Source organism: Pelodiscus sinensis, chromosome 1, assembly GCF_049634645.1.
Source record: "Pelodiscus sinensis isolate JC-2024 chromosome 1, ASM4963464v1, whole genome shotgun sequence".
NCBI classification, from domain to species: Eukaryota; Metazoa; Chordata; order Testudines; family Trionychidae; genus Pelodiscus; species Pelodiscus sinensis.
In genome coordinates, this window is record NC_134711.1 from 4,956,293 (window position 1) to 4,981,657 (window position 25,365).

The 25,365-nt window shown below is 52.9% G+C and overlaps 1 protein-coding gene across 24 annotated transcripts in view; it reads right to left on the reverse strand.

Moving 5' to 3' along the window:
• LOC102464061 (uncharacterized) overlaps positions 1–25,365 on the reverse strand; it is a 274,304-nt gene that overhangs the window by 210,750 nt on the left and 38,189 nt on the right. For all 24 annotated transcript variants that reach the window (XR_012902993.1, XM_075925546.1, XM_075925539.1 and 21 more), the window contains 11 exons: positions 24,001–24,117; positions 23,004–23,159; positions 19,641–19,757; positions 16,449–16,595; positions 14,886–15,005; positions 13,232–13,390; positions 11,215–11,337; positions 7,010–7,159; positions 4,981–5,118; positions 2,973–3,119; positions 1,598–1,717 (listed from right to left, as the gene is read on the reverse strand). Coding sequence is in view for 23 of the 24 variants with exons in the window: in XM_075925546.1 (XP_075781661.1) it covers positions 1,598–1,717; positions 2,973–3,119; positions 4,981–5,118; positions 7,010–7,159; positions 11,215–11,337; positions 13,232–13,390; positions 14,886–15,005; positions 16,449–16,595; positions 19,641–19,757; positions 23,004–23,159; positions 24,001–24,117 (1,494 nt within the window). In the remaining variant the exon portion in view is untranslated. The remainder of the gene's footprint in view (positions 1–1,597; positions 1,718–2,972; positions 3,120–4,980; positions 5,119–7,009; positions 7,160–11,214; positions 11,338–13,231; positions 13,391–14,885; positions 15,006–16,448; positions 16,596–19,640; positions 19,758–23,003; positions 23,160–24,000; positions 24,118–25,365) is intronic.

Genomic DNA, 25,365 nt, shown 5'->3' on the forward strand with positions numbered 1-25,365 from the left:
ACCACCTGTAGGGGAGCCTGGACAACCCCGTCTTGACCAGAATAATAACATCTGTGGAATCCAGCCCTGCCTTGACCGGACTAATGATGGCTGTCTTGACCAAAGTGCGGCTTCTAACAAAGCAAACCAGGCCTGATTCAAGCCTAGTGCATGGGGGCCAGGCCGACAGTTGACCTTTGGAAGTTGGGAGTGCGTTAAACGAGAGTATTGGTGTAGAGAAACCGTGCCAAGAGCATCAGGAGTAACCTGGTACTGGTATGTAACAAAGCTAATGAGCAAAAATCACTGATGCAGCCATAAAACTATCAATTAAGTGTAGTGTAGTTTGACTAGCAGGACGTAGCCAAAAGAGGGGCGTACACAATACATAATTAATCGGTAGATTTTACTAGAACGACCATGTCAAGTCTCGCTTTGCTACAGAAGTAGGTGTAGAAAAGGTAATTGGTGGGTGAATTGGGTAAGCGGTCCCCACTACCTTACTCGCTGCAACTAGAATCTGTGCCTGTTCCTGCTGACTGATGCACTGTGGATTCCTCAGCACGTGGGGAAACTACGAGGCCACGACCTCACGTCTGACAATCATCTGACAATTGTAAGGTCTTAGAGGTGGAACTGTGTGATTTATAGAAATAAGTACATGTATATCTCTAGCCTTAAAATCAAGTATCTTGGGTATTGTCCTAGGTGTAGGTGTTATATTATTGTCGGTGCTAACTATCCTGTGTATTGAAGCAAATCTGTGTAACCTTGCACGGCTTTCTGTTAGTATTCTGTGCATAATAAAGTTAACAAGAGTTTATCGGAGGTGTTTTTACTGGTTCCTCTCAGATCCAAAAGCCGAACCACACGACACCACCCATGATGGCAAAATGGGTGCAAAAGCGGGCTGAGGTGGGGGGGATCTAGGAATGGAGGGGGATGAAGAAGCACGTATGTGGCTCTGCCCCCCCACACCACACCCAAGCTCCGCCCCCCCCCCACTGCTCCCATTGGCCAGGATTCTGGCCAATGGGAGCAGTGGGGAAACTCCAGGTAAGCAATTTCTTGTGCTGCTGTTCTCCCAGATGGGGAGGGGAGGGGGAGAGGCAGTGCACAGAGCTGCTTACTGGCCCCACGAGCCAAATCCAGCCTGCAAAGCTTCAGGCTCAGCCCCCCCCCCCCAGTGTGAAGCTGGCTCCCCAGCCATGTTGGGGGAGCTGGAGTGCCAGCACAGACTCCCCGCTGAAGGAGTGAGGGGGTGAACTCCGAGCTACAGTCCACTTGCAAAACGGTCGCGGACCGTGGACCACACTTTGAGAACCATTGCATGATGGGGTTCCGTGCGCTTCCCTCTGGAGCACTCTTGCCTCTTGTCAGAGTCAAGACACTAGATTAAAGGGGCGTGAGGCCAGATCCGGTCTGGCTGTCCCTATGCTGTCATGAACTAAAAACTGGCCACGCCGGGGGAAGATGTGATATTTGGCAACATGGCCTTCTCGAGAGCTTTCCGGTGAGCCCATTTTCCACACCTCCCCACCTCCCGTTCTCTTCTTCATTCCTTACGCCGGCTTCCCTTCTCTATCGCCATTCCTCGAAGACGCCTCAGAGCCGTTACCTGAGGTGAGGCGCCATGTTAATAAATATGCTGATGCCCCATGAACGCCCGTCCAGCTCAGCAAAACGCTGCCTTCTGTGTGCTCCTGAACTGCAAACTGAGCCACTTTGGGCAGGCCCACTGTGGGAAAGGAAAGAGGACAAAGGCGGCTGTTTAAATTGCTGCTCTTCAAACCCTTAAATGAATGGCATTGGACAAATGAGCTCAGAGAATCCACTGAACTTCACAGGGCCTGAGGGAACCCCCCGCCTCTCCACCATGCACGGGTGGAATCCTGGGCCCCTTGACATCAGTGGCAAACATTCCAACGAGGCACGACAGAAAGAAAACCGATTCCCGGCCTCTTGAGGTTGGTATCTTGTCTCTGGCAGGGACGCTGCGGAAGATCCAAAATAGCCCAAGCGGCACCTGGCCCATCATGCTGTGCCACACATCGGCGGGAAATTCCTGCCAGCCGGTTATCAGCTCCAGGACCCTACCCACGTGCCCACAGCGGTACCGATAGTCAGCCTGCCCGGCGGGGCTGACAGCCACCGTGGGGTGCAGGGTAAGCTGGGGAGAGGCTCTACGCCCACAGAAGGGGCGGGGCTGCTGACGGAAGGGGCGGGGCTGCTGGCGGAAGGGGCGGGGCAGGACAGCTAGTTCTCAGCGCCAGCCAGGCTGCGGGACTGGTCCCCCGCGGCCCTCAGAGCCCCATGGCATGTCCTGCGCAGCACTCTGGTGGCAATTCAAAGGAAACCACGGCTTCAGCCACCACCAGTGCACTAGGTCCTGGGGCAACTGCCCCCTTTGCCCCCTCCCCCCGTCAGCAGGCCTAAACCTGCCTCTCTAGCAGTGTGTGCGGGAAGAGAAGGAATAGTTCCAAGAGCTTGGTACAGACCCTCCATTAATCTGAGTAGCATCTGGAGCCATGGAGACCAGGGTAGCTGTGCCAAAACCAGTGGCACGACACCAATTCACTCCCACCGTAGCCATGATCCCTATACTTTAGGCTGTTTCTCTGAATTGATCCCAAACTTTGGATACTCTGAGATGAGCACAAACGTGTTAGCCTGAACAGACCTACTTCCCAGGTACAATGGTGACATTATGGCCAGGTCTACACTCAAAGGGAAGGTCGAATCAAGATACCCAACTCCAGCTATGGTAATTATGTAGCTACAGTCAATGTACCTTGTTTCGAGTTTCCCTGCCGTCCACACAAAATCAGTAGTACGGGCCACCAATGAGGACACCTTCTGAGTTCGATTTAGCGGGTCTTAACCAGACCCACTAAATAGAACTCCGGAAGAGCGATCGTGGCAGCGTTAATCTTCCATTTAGTGAAGACATGGCCTATCTAGTACAGTCTGCCCGCATCTACCAAGCCACTCACATGTTTTAGCAGTGAGAAGCACGGGGCTTCCCTCCCGTTCCTGGATCATCGAAGACACACGGACAGTGTACGTAGTATTGTGCTGCAGCTTAGTAATGGTGAAAAATATGATCTCTGCTGGGACGATGTGTGAGGCCTCCAAGCCACCTAATTAATAACAAAAAAGTGGAACAGCTTGTGAGAAGGGCAGGAGTAAGTAATAATGCTTTTTGCAGTGAGCATTATTTTTACAGTCCTTTTCAGTCACAGAGCCTCCAAACACTTGGTAAAAGAGAATGAGTGTTGTTAGCCTTATTTTACACCTGGAAAAACTGAGGCACAGTGGGATTAAGTGACTCGCACAAGGTCACTTAATGTATCAGTGGCACAGCTGGGAAGAGAACCTGGACTCGTGGCTCTTAGTCCAACACTCTATTTACTGGTCTATCCTGTCTAAAGAGGACTGATATATTTGGTAGAATTAAAAATACAGAATATTTGATGGGGAGCCACTCCAAGGTTTTGATAAGTGGCCAAGGGCTGCACTTTTCTATGGGGGGCTGTGGGGTCTGGAATGGAGGCTGGGTGCAGAAGGGAGCTGGGGGCAGGAGAGGGTGTGAGGTCTGAGAGGGAACTTGGATGAAGAAGGGGATTATGATCTGGGGCAGGGGCTTTGGGCGCAGGAGAGGACTCTGGCCTGGGGGAAGGATGGGGGAGGAGTGCAGGGTGTGGAATGGATTTATGACCTGGGTGAGGGGTGGAGAGGGCCTGGGTGGTGACCTGGAGCAGAAGGGGGTGGTGGCTCGAGGCAGGGAGTTTGGGTGCAGGAGGGGGTGGGGTGCCAGAGGCAGGGTCTGGCTGGCAGGTGCTGACCTAGGCAGCTCCCAGCCAGCAGCCCAAAGGGACCCTCTTCCAGGCTCCCTGCCTGCCACAGGGGCAGAGCTCAGACTGGATTGAAGGGCCCACAGCCCATATCTTGCCCACCCCTGTGTCAACCCCTCCACGGATGCAGACATTCCAAGCCAACTTTAGTCAAGCTAGCTCCGGTACCGGAGCAGCAAAGCCGCGGCAGCGCAGTGGTTCATCACGGGCTGTATAAGCCTATCAAGAAACCTAGAAAACCTGGCGTAGCTAATGGGGGCCGACATGGCTTCCCTGTTCTGGTTCCTGAGTTCGATTAAATGATGAGGGGTTTGGAACAGGTCCCATATGAAGAGAGATTAAAACGACTGGGACTTTTCAGCTTCGAAAAGAGGAGACTGAGGGGGGGTATGAGAGAGCTCTATAAAATCATGATGGGTGTGGAAAAGTGAATAAGGAAAAATGATTTACTAGTTCCTATAACATCAGAACTAGGGGTCCCCCAATGAAATTAATAGGCAACAGGTTTAAAACAAATTCAAGGAAGTTTTTCTTCACGCAACGCAGTCAACCTGTGGAACTCCTTGCCAGAGGAGGTTGTGTAGACCAGGACTTTAACAGGGATCAAGAAAGAACTAGATAGATTCATGGAGGTTGGGTCCATCAATGGCTATTAGCCAGGATGGGTAGGAATGGTGTCCCTAGCCTCTGTTTGTCTGGAAATGGGAGACAGGTGAGAGATTGCTTGAAGATTCCCTGTTTTGTTCACTCCCTCTGGAGCATCTGGCATTGGCCACTGTCGGCAGACAGGACACTGGGCCGGATGGACCTTTGGTCTGACCCCGTCTGGCTGTCCTCCTGTTCTTAAAGCTACTTATGAGCGGGTGGAATAACTGAGCAGCCCAGAGGAACGTTTCCTCCAAGGACAATGGAAATCAAACCCAGTTGCCAGAAGCCTAAGAGGAGAACAGAAGGGTTCAGCTAAATCTTACGAATCTAGGCGTGAACCCCAAATTCCCCCAGAGCACCGTCCCCTCTCTGCCAGTTTAGCGTCTGTCCCCTTGCATGCGCACGAAGAGCTGGGGGGAACTGAGCCGAGAGTCCCTCCTCAGGGACCCTGGTGTGCCCCCCGCAATCCTGTACGTGGCCCACGGAGCCGGATGCCTACCGCTGATCGGGGCCCAGGCTATCTTATAGTGCGTGACCCCCGGGGTCCTTTTCCAGGAGACCTTCAAGCTGTTTACTCCAATGTCAACGATGCGCAAATCCTGGACGGTCTGGATGGGGCGTGAGTCCGCGAGCGAGGCTGCAAAAATGAATGACAGAGCGAGATCTGAGCCAGAGGTGATACCTTTCCTGCCCCTGAACGGCCCTTGCTCCATGACTAAGCCTGCTCATGTCAGTGGGTCTGTTCCTGGGGAAAGGTGCTACTCACTGAGGGTGTGTCTAAACTACATGGCTCTGTTGATGGAGCCATGTAGATTAGGCTGATCAGCACAGGGAAATGAAGCCGCGATTTAAATAATTGCGGCTTCATTTAAATTTAAATGGCTGCCTCGCTGAGCCGACAAACAGCTGATCAGCTGTTTGTCTGCTCAACGCGCTAGTCTGGACGCTCCCGCGCTGACATGAAAGCCTTTTATTGACCTCCCCGGTAAACCTCATCCTACCAGGCATGACGGGGAGGTTGATAAAGGGCTTTCAGGTTGGCACGGGAGCGTCCAGACTGGTGCACTGAGCCGACAAACAGCTGATCAGCTGTTTGTCTGCTCAACGCGCTAGTCTGGACGCTCCCGCGCTGACATGAAAGCCTTTTATTGACCTCCCCGGTAAACCTCATCCTACCAGGCATGACGGGGAGGTTGATAAAGGGCTTTCAGGTTGGCACGGGAGCGTCCAGACTGGTGCACTGAGCCGACAAACAGCTGATCAGCTGTTTGTCGGCTCAGCGCGGCAGCCATTTAAATTTAAATGAAGCCGCGATTATTTAAATCATGGCTTCATTTCCCTTTGCCGATCAGCCTAATCTACATGGCTCCATCAATGGAGCCATGTAGTTTAGACACACCCCTAGTGTCACTGTTCTTCCAGATCAGACATGAAGGGTGTGTCTAGACTACACCTCTGTCGACAGAGAGATGTAGATTAGGCATGTCGAAATTGCTAATGAGGCCAGGATTTAAATACCCCACGCCTCATTAGCATAAACATGACTGCTGGGTTTTTTCGAAACGGAGGTTTTTTTTTTAAAAAACCGGCAGTCTAGACCCAGATCTGTCAAAAATAAACCCTTTTTCGACAGACCCTGTATTCCTCAAAAAATGAGATTTGCGGGATCTGTCGAAAAAGGGTTTATTTTTGACAGATCCGCATTTAGACTACCGGGGGGGGGGGGGGGGGGGTTTCCAAAAAAAAACTCCATTTCGGAAAAAAGCAGCAGCCATGTTTATGCTAATGAAGCATAGGATATTTTAATCCCGGCCTCATTAGCAAATTCAAAGTGCTTGATTTGCATCCCTCTGTCAACAGAGGGATGCAGTCTAAATGTAGCGTAAGACGTTATAACAAAAAAGAGGCAGTTTTTCTTCATGCAGCACACAGTCAACCTGTGGAACTCCTTGCCAGAGTCCCAGTCTGGTCCTTTATCAACAGACCAGCTTTTTTCCAGGGAGTTCCCACACTGAGTTCAAAAAGAAGGCCAAAGAACATCATAATGAGGTTTTGCTATAGACCAAGCTAAAAATATTACCCATGGGCCTCAAACTCCAGTTGTTCCTAACACAGCAGGTGCTCAGCACTGCATGCTCTCAGGGTTGTCTCGCTCATACACAAAGGAGCCTTGGAAACATGCAAAGTCAGCCATAAAGGAAGGAGGAGCAATTTGCAGGACATTTCCAAATCCCACAAGGAACAACAGGGCCTGTAGCTGAACTGAGCTGGGTAAGAAAGACTGGAAGGATTTGGGAACCTAGGTATAATGTTACTGTTCAAAAAGGCCTAAATCTAGCCCTATTTATACAGGAACAATGTAAGAGACGGGCAGAATGCACGTTACATTCTGCTCAAGGATAACAGTCTACTACTGCTGCAAATTAGCAGGATTGCTCCTTTAGGTCAAGTGGTAAAGGTCTGTGTTGAAGGCCATAGGTTCAAATCCGCTGTCCTGTGGGAGAAGAGCTTGTGACAGCAGAACTCACCTGTGCGTTGAGCAAGGGTCGTTTCTGGTCCCTCGGACGTGCTGAATACAACGCGAACTCCAAGTGCATAGTGGGTATTAGGCAGCAAATGGTCAATGTGATAAGTAAGCTCGCTGCGGCTCACATACTGGCTCTTGGCGACTCCTCTTCCTGAAAGGACAAGGACACCACAGTGCACATCATTCACCAAGAGCAGTGACTCTTCTCCACCCAGGCCAGTAGTGTTATTTCCGGGGCTCTCTGGGGAAGGATATACACACAAAGTTGCGGGGAGGGATCATAAGAACTAGCGGGCACCAAATTAAATTAATAGGTAGCAGGTTTAAAACAAAAAACATGAAGTTTTCCTTCATGAAGCGCACAGTCTATCTGTGGAACTCCTTGCCCCAGGACTTTAACAGGGTTCAAAAAAGAACTAGATAAATTCATGGAGGTTAGGTTCATCAATACTAACCTAATCAGGTGTCCCTAGCCTCTGTTTGTCGGGGGCTGGGAATGGATGACAGGAGAGGGATCATGTGAGGATTCCCTGCTCTGTTCACTCCCTCTGCTGGAAGACAGGGCACCTTCAGTCTGACCCAGTATGGCCGTTCTTATGTATGACCATTTAGAGAGGCTCAAGGGATGAAAAGCTGGAGGGAAGGGATTAAACTGAACCCAGGCAAATGGGGGCTGAATGAGGAAAGGTGTCCTGGCAGCTAGCCCTTATGCCCTGTAGCCAAACCCACCTCAGCCTTGGACTGGCTCTGGACCAGCGGCATCGGTGGCATGAATGGTCTGGAAACCAGCTAACTATCCCCCTGGGGTGAGGGAGGGTGATGATGATTTTTGAGAGCTGTGACTTTCCAATCTTCGGCAACGCGCCCACGAAATAGTTTTCAAATACATGTTCATCTCAGGCCCTGTCGACTGACACAGTAAATCCAGACACTGCCAGGACCTGCCTGGGGTTGGCACACGCCTGTTAAATGGCTTCATTCTCACTTGAATGGCTCTCCACAGGTTCAGTGTTCTGCTACTAGCTCCGCAGGCTTTGTCATTTAAGTTATCTAGATGCTCTCCAGAGGAAGCAGAGCCACAGAACAGAGATAGGAAGAGGCAGGTGGGTGGACATTAAGACCCAGCGGTGCCCCAAATTTTCAGGTGTCTTACGCAGCTGCACGTTCTGCATATGGGTTAGGACGGCCCTGGATGTCATGAGTCATTTGTTGTTAACGGTTCTAAATCCTGCTGGAAAGGGATAACAAGTGGAGTTCCTCAAAGGTCTGTTTTGGGACCCGTACTGTTCAATATCTTCATCAATGATGTAGATATTGGGATAGAGAGTACACTTATTAAGTTTGCAGATGATACCAAACTGGGTGGGGTTGCGACTTCTTTGGAGGATAGGGACATAATTCAAAATGACCTTAGCAAGTTAGAGAAATGGTCAGAGGTAAACAGGATGAGGTTTAATAAAGAGAAATGCAAAGTGCTCCCCTTAGGAAGGAACAATCAGTTCCATACATACAAGATGGGAAGCGACTGTCTAGGAAGGAGCATGGCAGAAAGGGATCTAGGGGTCATAGTGGACCACAAGTTGAATATGAGTCAACAGTGTGATGCTGTTGCAAAAAAAGCAAATATGATTCTAGGTTGTATCAACAGGTGTGTTGTAAGCAAAACTCGTGAAGTCATTCTGTCGCTCTACTCTGCACTAGTTAGGCCTCAGCTGGAGTACTGTGTCCAGTTCTGGGCGCCACATTTCAAGAAAGATGTGGAGAAATTGGAAAGGGTACAGAGAAGAGCGACAAGAATGATTAAAGGTTTAGAGAACATGACCTATGAAGCCAGGCTTCATGAACTGGGCTTGTTTAGTTTGGAAAAAAGAAGATTAAGGGGGGACATGATAGTGGTTTTCAAATATCTAAAAGGGTGTCACAAGGAGGAAGGAGAAAATTTGTTCCTCTTGGTTTCTGAGGACAGGACAAGGAGTAATGGGCTTAAAGTGCAGCAGGGGAGGTTTAGATTGGACATTAGGAAAAAATTCCTAACTGTCAGGGTGGTCAAATATTGGAATAAATTGCCAAGGGAGGTGGTGGAATCTCCCTCTCTGGAGATATTTAAGAACAGGTTAGATAGACATCTGTCAGGGATGGTGTAGACGGAGCTTGGTCCTGCCTTGAGGGCGGGGGGCTGGACTCGATGACCTCTCGAGGTCCCTTCCAGTCCTATGATTCTACACAGAGCTATTAAACTGGTGCCCTGGTGCCCGATGGCAGACCGAGGGGAGGGGTGATAATTTTTTAGAGACGCGATTATATCTTCTTCAGCAACGCACTCATGACATACGTCTAAAGGGGATTTTTGACTAAGGTCCTGTCAACTAACACAGTAAATCCAGAATCTGACAGGATAGACCTGGGGTTGGCAAATACCTGTTAAAAGGTCCATTACCTCTTGTGTAGGTTCGAAGTGCTGCTAAAAGCTGTAGCAGCTTTTTCACTTTTACGTTCACTAGATTCTCTCGGGAGGAAGTGACACCACAGAGGGACAGGAAAAGGGTGGACATTAAGACCCAGCGGTGCCCCAAACTTTCAGGTGCCCTACCCAGCTGCATATTCTGTGTGTGGGTGAGGACAGCCCTGGGTCTGTCCTACAACCTAAGTCAATATAAGGTACGTCACTCGGGTGTGTGAAAGCCTCTCCCCCAGTGATATCACTTTTGTGCTGTCCACACCACTGCTATGTCGGCAGGAGATGTTCTAGCTGGGAAAGGCAAACTCCAGCCCCTCCCCTTCCACCCAAGGCTCCGCCCCTTCCCTGCATGACGCCAAGCCCGGGTCCCACCACAGTGGCTGGTCCCTACACCCTGAACACTCCAAGACCCCATTGCCCCCCTCTTCCAGCAGGTGGTGTGATCCCACTGTTCGTGGCCAGCCAGAGCAGCTGCACCGTAGCCTGATCCTTTCCAGCCCCGCTGGCCAGAGTGCGGGCAGTTTTGGAAAGGCAATACCTTCCCTTGCCTACAGTACCCATCACCCCTGCCCAAGATACGTTTGCTTCATGAGGTTTCTTGATCTGCAGCAAGTAGGGTTGCCAGATGGTTTAACCAAATAGACAGAACACCCCTCCCGCCCCCCAAAAAAAACACTGGGGAAAAAATTCTGTTGAGGAGGAAAAAAAAGGGAGGCGGGGGAGATCAAAGTTGTTGACAAAAAAAAAAAGGACCCCAACAATTATTAAGCAAAAAAAATAAAATAAAATAAACAGCATTAAAACAGCATGGCCCCTTTAAGTGTGTGCAGAGTCAGAATAGGGACAGGAATAGAGGAGAGGTTGAGCACTAAGACCCAGGGAAGGCATTACTTCCCCTTGCTTCAGGTCTTTAGGCTTTTTACCGGTAGCCATCTTGTTTTCTTGATGAGCCAGAAGGCAGCTTCCCTGCAGAACCAGGTAAGCAGGGGATCGAGGGGCTGGGTGTCCAGGGGGGCGGGGGCGGGGGCGGAGGCTGGGCCTGGTTGCTGAGTGCATGGAAGGTTGCCAGGTGTCCAGTATTTTCACCTCCTGGCAGGGGAAAAAAAAAACCAGAAAATACCGGCCATTTTAGGTGTCCAGTATTATCTGAATTTTTTTACTGGACAGGAAGAGAAAATACCGGACTGTCCGGGTCAATACTGGACACCTGGCAACCCTAGCAGCAGGATGGGCTGGGAAGACCAGCCTAACACCTGGGACTTTGCTCCTTGTGGTTCTTAACATCAGCCAGAAGTGTAAAATGGGAACCTACCCCAAGATGTACCCAACAAGCTTGATTCCTTTCCTGCCAATCATAATAATCATCAAATCACATGGTCTTCAGTCCATTACTCTTACTGGGGGGGAGGAAGTTAGGCCTCTGTTGTTCCACAAACTCCCAGCAAAGTAGAAGAAGGGGGAGAAAAGGCTATCCTAGACCACATCTTGATTTCCACAACTCCCTGACGTACCGCTCGCAAAGATGATTAGATTAGCTACAAAGGGAGAGAAGAGACTGAGATAAGACTAGTCCTAGGAGGCAGGACAGTGGCGGTCAGTGGCGGCCATGTTGGAAGGCCTAAGACATGCCAAAGATGGAGGTCTTGTCTCCACGACCTTCCACGACGGCGCTCCAAACCCCTCTTGAACGTCCGCTACACATATCCGGGTATAACCAAAGGAAATCACGGTGCCCGATTGGTACTTACCCGTTCCCCCGGGTCTCCAGGAGATTCGGTATCCGGCAGCTGCAGGGTTGGCGCTCCATGCCAGAGAGATGGATGTGCTCGTGTAGGAAGTGACTCTGAAATTGGACACGTAGCCAAGCGGCGCTGCCAGGGAAAGTGAAGTAATTAGGAACAGGCTCGAGAAAAGCCAGTGTCTCTGGGTTCTCGTTGCTCACAGCACGGGAGTGGTGGTTATGGGGCAGGGACTTTCAAAGGACGGGGTTCGATTTTATCTGTGTGCTGCTGCGAGTCAGGCAGGGATACAGGCCTCCTGACACACTGCTCGGGGAGTCCTACGGCATCTCCTCGGCAGCTAAAATGGCACAGCTCCACCGCCGTTGCTAGCAGACAGCTGAGACACAACAGCAGAGGTGCGGGCTGGTGACGGCCGGCAGCAGGGCTGTCTTTAGGATTTCCAGGGCCCTCCGCAGTACGATTAAACTGGTGCCCCAGTGCCTGATGGCAGCCAGGGAAGGTGAAGGAGTTGATGATTTTTTAGAGATGTGATTTTATTCTCTTCAGCTACACACGCATGAAATAGTTTTAAAGCAAATTTTAAACTACGGTCCAGTCGACTGGCCCAGTAAATTCAAACACCGACAGGCTAGATCTGGGGTTGGCGCACGCCTGTTCAATAGCTTCATTATCACCTGAATGGCTCTCTCTCAGGTTCGATGTTCTGCTCACAGCTCCGGCAGGCTTTGTTACTTTTACGTTATCTAGATCCTTTCTGGAGGAAGTAGAGCCAAGAGCAGGGATAGGAAGCGGCAGGCGGGTGGACATTAGGACCCAGCGGTGCCCCACATTTTCAGGCGCCCCACGCAGCTGTGTATTCTGCATATGGGTAAGGACGGCCCTGGATGTCGGAAGTCTGCCCAGCCACATGTACGGATCAGCTCATTCTGTCATCCCTTCTCATAGCACAGGCTGGGTCGGATTAAGTTGGGTGAGACGCGGGCTGGGAGGGAGGCAGCCAAAGGAAGGCTGGGTTACTGCAGGGCCAGGGAGTGGTAGCTGGTGAGGGACTGAGCCGGACACCCCACCCCATCAGTCATAGGATCTGTGCTGCTGGAGGTGGTGTCGCCTTTTGGAAGGAACATGAAACGAAAGTCCAGGCCTTTCTTTCTGCCTAACAATCCCCTCGCTCTTCCCAGCAGAGCAGCTCTTACCCCAGAGTCCAAATTCCAACACTGGCAAGTCCTGTCAATTGCCCCTACGTTTCTGTTAGCTGGAGTGTTTTCCCTGGAGCGTGTCCTGGTCTGTAGTGTCATAGCATCATAGAATCCAAGGGCTGGCAGAGACCTCATCAAGTTCAGGCCCAAAGCAGGACCAACCCCAACTCAATCATCCCAGCCAGGGCTTGGTCAAGCTGAGGCTTAAACACCTCTAGGCATGGAGATTCCACCCCCTCCTTAGGGAACCCAACCCAGTGCTCCCCACCCTCCTAGGGAAATAGTTTTTCCTAATATCCAACCTAGATCTCCCCCACTGCAACTTGCGACCACTGCTCCTTGTTCTGCCATCAGTCACTACTGAGAACAGCCTCTCTCCATCCTCTTTGGAACCTCCCTTCAGAAGATTGAAAGCCGCTATTAAATCCCACCTCACTCTTCTCTTTTGCAAACTAAATAAGCCCAAATCCCTCAGCCTCTCGTCATACATCATAAGCTCCAGCCCTCTCATTATTTTGGTTGCCCTCCGCTGGACCCTCTCCAATGCGTCCACATCCTTTCTGTAGCGGGGGGCCCAGAACTGGACACAATACTCCAGATGTGGCCTCACCAAAACTGTCATGCTGCTCTGTGTGTTAAACTTGATCGTTCTACCCCAGAGCTGGCTGCATTCCGGGCAGGGGATACTGCTAGCTCATATAGCACTTTAGAAGGAAAGGCTGTGATCACGGCATCTCTGTGCTGTTGGTATGTACGGGGTATGAGCTGGGTACCTGAGCTCCTTGGGCCAAGGAAACGCCCCACTTCCACCTGGTGCATATACTTACACGTCTTGGTTGAGGCGGTGATCCCAGGCCCCTCCGCTGAGCCAAATTGCACATAGAGGGAAATCACATACTCGCTGTCATGGGCTAGGTTCTGGAGCTGGTAGGCTGTGGTGGAGCTGTTCAGAACCAGCTGCCGCGGTCGGTCCTTGCTGAAGAATTCTTTTGGCAGGAAGAAAAAGAAGATGAAGAGCAAACAGTACTGGCAAGTAGATCAGCTTGGCGGAGGCAGGACCTGGGGAGCCAGCGAGTAAAGCTAAGAGGCATTAATGCCAGACTCTGGCAAGCCAATCTGTCCTCCTGTATAACGCAGGCCAGAGAAATTCGAAGACCGAGTCGAAGACCTGGATTTCTACCCATTCGGCCTCTGGGACCAGCCCCCCTGCATTTGCAGTATCAAACCCTCTGTTAGTTTTGCTGGTGCCGAAAGTACCTTTCCAAGACATCAGCACGGGATCGAAACACTTTTGCACGGGGGAGTTTTACTGAAAGGAACGAAAAGCAATAAAGGAACCAACACAGGAGGGGCTGTCTCTAGACTGGCCAGTTTTTCAGGAAAATCAGCCGCTTTTCCGGAAAAACTTGCCAGCTGTTTACACTGGCTGCTTGAATTTCTGCAAAAGCACTGACTTCCTACTGTAAAATCAGTGCTTCTTGCGGAAATACTATGCTGCTCCCGTTCAGGCAAAAGTCCCTTTTGCACAAGCTTTTGCACAAAAGGGCCAGTGTAGACAGCTCAGATTTGTTTTCTGCAAAAAAGCCCCGATCGCGAAAATGGCGATCGGGGCTTTTTTGCGGAAAAGCACGTCTAGACTGGCACGGACGCTTTTCCGCAAAAAGTGCTCTGGCAGAAAAGCGTCCGTGCCGATCTAGACGCTCTGTTCCGAAAATGCTTTTAACGGAAAACTTTTCCGTTAAAAGCATTTCCGGAAAATCATGCCAGTCTAGATGCAGCCAAGGTGCGGCAGGGGGCTCTTGCAGATGCCGGAACTTGCTAAAATGAGTCAGTTTTCACCTTCCCAAAAGAATCGAGTGGAAAGGAGCGCTCCTTTAAGGAAGGACGGGCTGGAAATCTGGTCTGCCGAATTTACAGCCTCTACAGGGGGGAAAAGCCACGAAGTCAGGATGCCTTTCCCATAAGGCCCTGCGGATAGGACGTGATAGTCATCTAGCTCTTTCCCAGACCTGATGCAGGGAGCGGGCCAAGAGGTCTAGGTGGCTCCTTTGGACTTTCCCTATCCAAGAATATGACCTGCCCCCCCCCCCCCCCCCAGTGTAAATCAGTGCAGCCTCCTGGCTGCTCTAGGCTGGAATGTGCTTCCCGTGGTCCTTAAAACTAGGGAACCCTAGCACCGTGGGAAGCCAGGGGTGGTGTGTGCAGAATTCGTCTGTCAGCTGGACGCTGGAGGGGCAGGCCCTTAGTGCAGGGATATTCAGAGAGCCTTGATGCTGCCAAAGCAGCCGAATGGGCCCTTCGTGCACCCGAGAATTGGGAGTGAAATTAGCTCCCTGCCCCGAGGCATGTGGGTCGCCCAACGTGGAGCATCACCACTGCGATTCCCCGGCTTTACGCGCCCGCCGTTTCAGCTTTCGCGCTGCATTCGTGCCGGGGGGAGAGGGCCTGTCCATGCTCCAGACTCGGCCATCACGAGCTTACCTGGCGTGGGGCCCCAAACCACTCTGTACCCAGTGGCCCCCGCAACTGAGTCCCAGGAGAGCCGGGCGGAGTTGGTCGTTACGTCGGTCACTCTCAGGGTCTGCACAGCGCTGGAGGCCACTTTGAGAAAGAAAGCCGAGCAGCGTGGGTAAGCGGAACGGCTTAGGGGGCTGCAATAGCTGTAGGAAGGCTCCCCCTGAATTCACGAGGACTTGGACGAGGGTCCCACGGAACCTGAGACAAACCACGGTGCACCCGGCTGTTCTCTGCGTGCGGTGGACAGACACGGGTGGTGGGTGTGTGGGACAGGGAGACCTGGGTACAGGCAACACCGGGATCAGCCTGGCTGATCATCTCTTTTCGGGGTTTGCACTGCCACCCGTCACCACGGCAACCAAGCATCTCCTCAGGTCTTACAGTGCTCTGTAAACTAACATCGTCTGGGGACGGAAATTGAGGCACAAAGAGGCAAAAGGACTTGCCCGGAGGTCACCAGCTCAGGCTGTTCTGGCGCCACTGTTGCCTCTGCGGGGGGTGAAAGGCGGAACTGCAGCGCATTTTCTGCAGGGAAAAAAAAAATCCTGCCTCTCTCGGACAAGAATTCTGCGCAAGCCACAAACATCACCTGAGGGGAGGGGGCAGGAAGTGAGACAAGGGGTGGGGGAGGAGGCTCCCCCCTACCCCCCCGAACAGTGCGACCAGTGGCAGCAGGGCAGCAATACAGCCCCAAAGACTGCAACTTGCAACCCCGAAAAGGCCCTGGCAGCCGCTGGGGAAAAGCAGCCCAGGTGGGCTAGAAAGTCACACACGAGGCAGCCCGGAGGTACGAGCTTACTGTGCCTAATTGGAAGTCTGACCAGCACTAGCCCTTTTCTCCCTTCCTCCCCCGCCCCAGCCGGCTGCCCATTCAGCCTCTCTGACTCCCTGCTACACCTTCAACCGGCCCCAATCCCTTGCCCTTCTAGGCCGGAGGTCTCGCTGACCTCAGCCAAACGATCCCCACTTGCCCGCCCCAGCACCGCCCCAAGGGGGGCACAGAGCCTGGGGCAACCCCTTCCAGTGCCCAGGGACCCCCCCGCCACAGGCCCCTCCCCTGCCCCCCACCCTTATCTCCTCCCTCAAGCACCGCAGCCCAGAAGATTGTGGGGCCCTTGTGTGGGGGCGGCAGCAGGGGGTCCCCTCCCCTCCCGGTAGCCTGCTCCCCACCGTGCCACCCTCTGCCAGCCGGCCGTGCCTCGCTTCTCCACAGCGCCGGGACTCGGAGCCCCCCCGGGACCTGGCGCCCTGTTTCCCGCTGCCCCCAAGAAGCTGCACGCAGCGGGCTGGGAGAGGGGGGCGCGGCGGGGAGCAGGCTGCTGGGCGGCGCTGACTCCCGCCACTCACGGGGTAAGTGGGGCGGGAGGGACGCTGCCCTTGCGACTGCCACCCCAGGGCCCCATAACCCCCGGTCCTGCCTGTCCATAGGACTATTGGGGGCGGCCCCCAAAGCGCAGGGCCTGGGGCGAGCGCCCCCATTCATCCTATGGACAGGACGCCCCCACGTCCCTGCCCCGGGACACTTACAGGTGGTCACCCTGCCGCTCACCACAGGCCCCTCCACGTCCCCAAAGATGGGGTTGACGGTGACGGTGTATTCCAGGCCCGGCTGCAGCCCCGGGATCATGTAGTGGGTACACGTGTCGTCCAGGTTCACCGTCTGAACGCCGCCCTCTGCGCCGGAGAGGAGACACCTGCTGAATGCGCCTGGGTCTGGCTCTCAAGGGACACTCGCCTGTGTCTGGCCCCCCCACTTCCTTTCCTGCCCCCCCCCCCAGGCTACAGCACGCAGGACGCCCATTAACTGCCACACGCTGCCCCAGTCCGAGCCAGCAGGGGTCACCCTAATGGGGAAGACTCGGGTGGGCCGCGAGGAGAAGAGGAAGGTTGGTCTTGTGGTGAAGGCGCCAGATGGGGATTCATGAGCTCTAGGATCGGCTCCCCTCCCTGGGTCCTCCCCCTTCGGTAGTAGGAGGGAACCAATTTCTCCCTGCAGCTCTCCATTGGCTGGGCAGGCCAGTTGTGCCGTGCCTCAGTTTCCCACGTAAGATAGAGATGATGCTATTTCGTTTCTCTGTCTCACATGCGTCTCAGCTCTTCAGGGCAGAGGCTGTAAGGCCAGAGCTTAGCCCCATGGCACCCTGATCTCGCTCGGGGCCTAGTGGCTCTACCGTAATCGCAAATAGTGAAACATGGCCACGCTGACAGACCCGGGGTGGCCTGTCCCCAGTCTCCCAAACTTCCCAGGGGCCAGCGAGTCGTCAGGAGGTCCCCCACTCCATGGCCTAAGGAAAACAAACCAAAGCAGCACACTACAAGCGGCTGCCTGTGATTGACACCCCTACGTGTAACGCTGCTCAGCCATTCTGCAGGGCTGTGTTCACAGCCCATGTTACGGCCGGGGAACAGGCAGCACCAAGATGGGCTCCTGGAGAGTCATGGCACAGCTGGGCTGTAGACGCTCAGGACCTCAGACCTGTATTCCTTCCGCTAGGTCACCCCGAGAGATGAGGCCTTTTCACTGTCCCACGAAAGCCCTGGGCTCCGCACCTGACCAGCTGGGCAGAGGGCCAAGCAACCCGCTTCGCTCCTGATGGGAGGTTTCGGAGCCCAGCTGGATCCAAAGGGGCCCGGCTCACGGCAGAGCGGTTCGTGGGTCCCCCAGGGAGTCCTCTACCATCTCACTGGCCTGATAGGGCTGCCCCGAGGGCTGAAGTTGAGGGCGGTGCGTATCTGTGGGACTCGGGAAAGGGGTCAGCTCCTCTTCTCTAGGGGATCACACAAAGTATGCTGGGACCAAAAAGCTGGGAGATCCGCCGGGGACAGTCCTGTCCTGGCTGGAAGGAGACAGCCAAACCTCCCACTTTCCCATGTCTCTTTCGAGTTCCTGCAGCGATCATTCACATGCAGAAAGCCGGGGACGGCTCTTCTTAGTTCAGCCACATGGGGGTGCCATGCCCCCACGTTCCTTCTGCGGCAGCAGCATCCCTATCTCCCCCACCCCCTCCCACACACACATACATACACCCTCTGCATCAGTGGCTATTTTATTTGATCTGCTCTCTGCCTTGGAAGCCGGGATCAGCCCCATCCAGAGAGACACGTTCCCTTGGAGGAGGAAAGCTGCCGTGTGGACCTGTCCCTCAAAGCAGCGCTCTACAAGCAGGGCGGGACAACGACCGGCGCTGGCTTCGTCACCAAAGGGACAACGGTGTGTGAGTTACAACGCCAACACAGCGGTCCCGACCCCTTCTGGGCTCCAGCCCCAACGCCGCGTGCCAGGGAAATTTGCAGGGGTTGGGTTTTGTTCCTTGCAAGGGATACGGTGCGCCCGCGCCCACACAAACAGCCCTCTTGCTAGGAAGGCCTTGCAGGGCTCATGACACTCAGTAGAGCGTTTCTGATTACATCCAGCAGGGGGCAGTCATGCCACATGCACACGGCCCAGTTCCTCTCCCATTGTGGAAGGGGGAAAAGGAGGCACTGAGAGCTAAAGTCAGGCACACACACACACACACACACACACACACACAGCCCCTCTCTTCTGGGTGAGCTGAAATGCAACACAAGAGCCTATTCTTAAGGACCAAGCCAGAAGCAAAAGAACCGACGGTTATCTTATATTCCCAGCACGGCATAGTGCCAGGTGCTGTACAAACACAGAGCAAAAAAGACTGCCTTATGCATGCCCACTCTCCTGATTTCCAGCCAAATGATCCAAACCCAGCTGGGAGGACCAGCTTCATTTCTGCAAACTTGGGGGCTGCGTCTAGACTGGCATAATTTTCCACAAATGCTTTTAACGGAAAATTTTTCCGTTAAAAGCATTTGCAGAAAAGAGCATCTAGATTGGCACGGATGCTTTTGCGCAAAAGCACTTTTTGCGGAAAAGCATCCGTGCCAATCTAGATGCGGTTTTGTGCAAGAAAGCCCCGATCGCCATTTTCGCCATCGGGGCTTTTTTGCGCAAAACAGTTTTTAGCTGTCTACACTGGCCCTCTTGCGCAAATACATTTGCGCAAGAGGGCTTATCCCTGAGCGGGAGCGTCATAGTATTTGCCCAAGAACACTGACAATCTTACATTAGATCGTCAGCGTTCTTGCGCAAATTCAAGCGGCCAGTGTAGACGCAGCCAGGGTGTTTATTTGCCCTTTGAAACCCATTCCGTACGAGTTTATTACAAAGTAGCAGGAATGATGCCACTTTTCCTTCCCTAGAACATCTTCTCACCAGGGGATCTTAAAGTGCTAACAGATACCATTGAATCAATGTCCCTAAACAATGGGCATTATCCCCATTTTACAGCTTGGGAAAGTCAGGCACCCCGAAAAGTTACTTGCCCTCGGTCACCTGGGAATTCCTGACTCCCTGTTCTTTGTTTTAACCACACAACTCTCCTTCCCGCAGGGTAAACATAAAATAAGCAAATCTGGATTTCGAACACTCCTCCTGCTCAAACCAGCATGAAGGGTGTTTGAATCAAGGGTGAGAGAAAAGACTCCAGGACAAAACTCTGGATTCAAATCCCACTTTAGGGCCAGGATTTCAACCTGCTCTATGTCTAATCGCAAGCTGTGTTGGGAGAAACTCGGGTGGGAACCCGGCCCTGGTGCTGCTAAACAGGAGCTGACCAAAGCAAAAGCAGAGCTAATCATGATGCAGGCTGCTAAGAGAGCATCATGAAAACAAGACAGTCCTCTAGTTCCTAGAGGCGCTACCTGCGGGCATCCAGGTCAGCCTGTAACCTGATGCTCCCCTGACCGGGGTCCACCTGGCCTGGATGGTGTCCGTCGTTTCGTTCTGCAGCAGGAGGCTTTTCACTGGCAGAAGCTTCACTGTAAGAGCAAAAGGGAATAAACATTTCAAAAACGCTGCCTTGCAACCCATGCACTCGCCAGCTGCCTCCCGCCGGCGTTCGCCAGCAGGGAGAGAGATTTCCCGGAGTTCCTGCAGCGCCTGTCAGTTGTAACGCATCTCATAAGAGGCAGTTGTCCACTCATCAGGAACAGTCACTCTGCTCGAGCTGTCACCGTCGCGTTCTCCAGCCCGCATGGCGGATGTGCCGGTCTGGTTTGATTTACACGGCGGGAATAGAAAACATGGGGATGCCAACAGCTCTGCAGGCCGAGGCTTAGCGAGAGAGCGAGGCGCAAGGGGGCAGAGAGGAAGGCTACTTGTTTTAAAGCCGGGGTGGGGAAGCCCCTGGCTTGCCTGGATCCAGCCCCTAAAGCTCGGGGTTCTCCTTTCCCAGCATGGGGGAGCTAGCTCTGGAATTCCAGCCCTGCGGCCCCCACTCTTGCACCTCCCCTCTGCTCCTACCCCCTACCTCCCGCCCACACCCCAGTTCCCGGCAGCTCCCTCCCACATATTGAACCCCTCATTTTTGGCCTCACTGGAAAGCCAATGGGGGGGGCACAAAATCTACTAGCCCAGGCCCCCTAGATTCTAGTGTGCGAGGGGAAAGTGGAGAGTGTCTTTCTCTTTTGCACTTAGGAGCCATATCAGTGAGGGTTTTTTTTTGCTTCCCACTTGTGTTCAGCCCCTGACCGATTTTTCTGTGGGTCAACAGCCCCTGGCCCCAAAAAGGTTCCCCACCCCTGTTTTAAATACTGGCCAGACACTCAGCTAGTATATATCTCTGCCTAAATCCCAGCGACTTCCATGAAATCGAGGATCTAGAACTGTTTAATTTAGAGCTCCTGAAATTTCCGTTCTGGGTTGGGGGTGGAGCCTAAACAACCAAAAGGCCCGCCCCTTCAGATGTGGGAGGGGCCACAGAGCCCAAACAACAACTAGCTGCAGTGAAAGTGGCCAGCAAAGGAGTCCTCTTTATCCAGAACACAGTCTGTAGCATGGCTAGTTTCCTGCTTCTAGACCCCTGCCTCCCACTGGACATGCTGAGCCCCACATCCAGGAGCAGGAGGGAGCTGGCCCAGCTGCTGAAATTGACAAGGAGGGTGTCAAACAGAGAGTGGGTGGAACCGATTAGGAATCTGTTGACTAAATGTTGAGGTTCATCCCCCAAAAAAATGATTGGACTAAACCACAACATTTAAGGAGAAATGGCCAGGTGCAAAGAATTTCTCAATTTACAATTTTTTGGAAAAAAAAAAGTTTTGAAATATCCCTTTGCAACGTGACTGAAACACAAAACCCTAGTATTTTTGTCCAGAATTATTTTCATTTAGAAATTCCAGCATATTGGAGTAAAAAAGGGTTTTCTTTTCATTAAAAATGAATGTCCAAACGCAAAGCAAAACATTTTGATTGGCCGGAACGGACAACGTCATCTGATTTTTGGTTCACCAAGGTTTTGAAAATGTTGCCTTTTTGTCCTGATTCAGAAAAGGAAACGGTCTAGAAATCTCAAAACATTTTCCAGGATGGGGAATGCATTTCCCACCTAGCTCTGGTGATGGGCTTTGAGTGACAGGAAATAAAGGAGGTGAGGCTTTCTCTGAAATATCAAGAACAGGTCGTAACTGATTTGATGGTTCAATAAAAGACAGTTACCCATTTGGCCAAGACTTGTTTAAAATGGCTCCTAAATCCTTCCTTTGACTTCAGACAGCGAAAGGAGAGCCCGAGTGAGTCTGTTTTATGATATTAAAGGGGTCGGGACGGAAGCTAAACGGTTGAGAGCAGTCTCCCAGCGTGTGCCAGTGAATGTGAGCATGTGTCTGGGATCGGAGCGGAGTGAGCATGCAGAGGAAAGTGTGCCAACGCACTGGGGTGGATGGAAGGACATACCTTAGCATGCATGAGAGCACAAAACTAGGGGTTTGTCTACACTGACCCGTTTTGACTCCAAAACCTGCCTTTCGGCAACAAAATAACATGGCTGTGTCTAGACTGGCCACTTTTTCCAGAAAACCAATGTCTACACTGGCAGCTTGAATTTCTGCAAAAGCACTGACGATCTCATGTAAGATTGTCAGTGTTTTTGCAGAAATACTATGCTGCTCCCATTCGGGCAAAGTCTTTTTCCGAAAAACTTTTGCGCAAAAGGGCCAGTGTAGACAGCAGAGATTTGTTTTCCACAAAAAAGCCCCTATTGCAAAAATGGCGATCGGGGCTTTTTTGCAGAAAAGCGCGTCTAGATTGGCCATGGAAGCTTTTCCACAAAAAGTGCTTTTCCGAAAATGTTTTTAACGGAAAACTTTTCTGTTAAAAGCATTTCCAGAAAATCATGCCAGTGTAGACATGCCCATGAGTGTTTACACGGCAATGTGACTTTTGTGGGGGAAAACCACTCGGTTTTGGTGACAAAAAACTTCCAGCCCTGCGAGAGACTTTTCTTTTCCCCTCCCTTTATTGTTGACAAAGAGCCAGTGTGGCCTCTGCTGTTTATTTTGTCAAGAGAATTGGATTCCGCCAGTATCCCACAATGCCTGCCCTGACAGCTCTGTTCAGTGTTTTATGATCTCTGCTGCCCTGCAGGCATGCACCCCCCCCCCCCCCCCTCCTGTTTCAAAGCTCCGGGAAGTATCTGACAGCTGAGTGAGCTGCTCTCTCTGAGGAACAAAGAACAAAGCATTGGAGTGATCTTGTTCTGCCCTGCTAGGAACACAGAGACAGGCAAACTGCTGCTACAGCGGGAGGGCTGGAGAGACAGCTGTGCTGCTTTGACATTTGTCAGCATGGAGAGCTCACGGAGCTACAAGAGAATCCCAAGAAGCGCAGGGATCAGCTCAGCCTTCCCACAATGCTGCACTGTGGGATGCCCTCCCACAGTGCTTTGCTCTTATCTACTGACAGGGAGCTAGCAAAGTGGCCATGAAACCTCGACAATGGGAGGCAGAAAAACCGGTTTGACCGGTTTTCACTTTTGGTGACTTTTGCATGTCAACAGCACTTATGTGGCCAAACCTTCCCAGGATAGAGCTAGCCTAGGGGTAGAGTGTGCGTGAATGAGGCAGGTGTGAGAGCAAAAGCGAGCGTGCAAAGAAGACCGTACAGCTGCCCATCCAGCATGCAATGGAAAACATTCCTGGGCACAGGGCAGGCATGCGAAGGAGAGCAGGCATGAACCCCAAATCCCGCGCAATTCAGAATCCCACGGGAGCAGCCAAACCTCTTACATGTTCTCCCCGTAGCGGACACTGGCTGGCTCGGGCCCTGGCGGTACACCGCATAGATACTGACGGTATATTCTTTATCCTCCTGCAAGTTGCCAAGCACGTGGGACGTGACCTCGCCTGGCAGGATCTGCTCATAGGTCACGCCGGGCCTGTCTGCTGTAGGGACCAAAACCAAACAGGACACCCTGGTGAGTGACGCCTGTGGGCGGAGACGTGAGGCATATTGGCCGGTCTAATGTCAGAGGATTAGACGTGGGACAGCCCCTGAATGGTACCGTCGGGGGCTTCCCAGGAAAGACCCCACTTCAACGGGACCGTCCTGCTTTTTGCAAGAGGCTTCAACCTCATTGAGAGAGGCCAACGCCACATAGCCCCAGGGTGACTGTAAGAGGGCGCAACTCACCGCCACGGCGCCTCCTGCTGGTCACGTGGGAATTGGCTCTTTAGCCCTGGGGCGCCCCCTTTCGGCTGGTGTCTCACCCTCTGGGACCTGCAGCTCGTGTTAGGAGCTGTGTCCTTTCCCGACCACAGCACCTTTCCCTCCGGTACTGCTCCACCACAGCACCCCCACGCCTCAGCCTAGGAGCTTGCCTGGCCAGAGCTCCCAGCCCTGCCTGCCTTTCCCCAGCCCTGCTCTGTATCAGGAAGCCTCTAGTTTCCCTAGCAGCCAGGTCCCTCCTGCTCCTCAGCTGGAGCAAGAATGAGTGAGTCTCCTCCCCACCAGGAAGCCTCATTTATACAGCCCCAGCTGGGCCCTGATTGGCTGTATCTGCCTCAGCTGCTTGCTCCACAGCCCCCGCCCTCTCCTAGGGCTGGATTTAACCCTTAAAGGGCCAGTGCGGGGCAGACACCCCATCACAATACCAGACAGCTCAGCAATGCCACACGATCTTCACTGCACTGTGAGGCCAGGGCTAGGCCTTAGAGCACAGAGCTCCCGAAGTGGGCGTGAAAATACATGCGGCTGGTGAGCAATCCCGCGTAGCTCACGACTTACCTCTGGGGATGTAGATCTTGTAGCCTTCTAGCTTCCCGAGCGGAGGGGTCCAGGCTACCTTGAGGCTAAGGAGTCCTTCTTCTATGACCCGGAAATTGGTCACTGGAGGTATGGGCGCTTTAAGACACACAAGGGAGCCAGAGGTTAAAGGGCAGGGCTGCCTCCCTGGGAAGACCGCCTTACAAAGAGAAACTCCCACAATCTCCGAGGAGGAAGAGACGCGGCGGAAACAGACACCACTCGCCCAATGGCAGATCCCCCATGCTCCCGTCCCTCTCCTCACTAGCAAAGTCCCTTGCTTCATCCCACCCACACACCCTCACCTTGCAGGGTCCCTGGCACATGCGCAGAGTGCAGGTCGCAGGCGCAGAATGTTTCAGGATCGCCCACAATGCACCACTGCGTAGGACAGCGCTGGGAACGCTAGGGGGTCTACCTGCTCCTGGGTTTACGATGGCGCCGTGGCACTGTACCCACATCCAGGAGGCACCCGCATGTGGCCCTTCTTCCCTCCGCTCACACTCCCTCCGATGCTCCATCCCGTTCAGCCTCCCACCCCTGAGGTTCCTCTCCCCACCCTCCCTCCATGAAAATGGTGGGCGGGACCTCTAGGGAAGAGGCCATGTGAGGGCAGAGCCTTCAGACAGAGCACAGGTGGAAGAGGGGCGAGAACATAAGAACATAAGAACGGCCATACTGGGTCAGCCCATCTAACCTAGTGTCCTGTCTGCCAACAATGACCAATGCCAGATGCCCCAGAAGGAGGGCTCATAACAGGTAATCCTCATGTGATCCCTCCCATCACCCATTTCCAGACAAACAGAGGCTAGGGACACCATTCCTACCCATCCTGGTTACTAGCCATCGATGGACCTAACCTCTATGAATCTATCTAGCTCTTTTTTGAACCCTGTTAAAGTCCTAGTCTTCACAACTTCCTCTGGCGAGGAGTTCCACAGGTTGAATGTGCACTGTGTGAAGAAAAACTTCCTTTTGTTTGTTTGTTTTTGTGGCGCAGTGGGGGGGGGCTGCCTGCTCTGTGACTCGGGGTCCCCCTGCGCTGGGATGGGAGATTCTCACTGACTCTCCCAAATGTGTATTAACCCAGACACCCAGGCTCAGTCTCCCAGGGAGAGACAAAGGAAGGAGGGCGGAGACCAGCACCTGGCTGGGGGGCTGGGCTGGAAGAGAGTTTTAGTTTCTGTCTGGTATCATGGAGGAAGCAGCCTCAGCAACGGGCTGGGATTTAGGGGCCTAGTCTCCCCCATCTCAAGGGGGGGGGGCTGAGGTATCCTAGGCCTGCCCTGAAACCAGATTACAGCTTTGCTGTGCTGTATCCTGGAGAAGCAATGAACTCCCTCTATT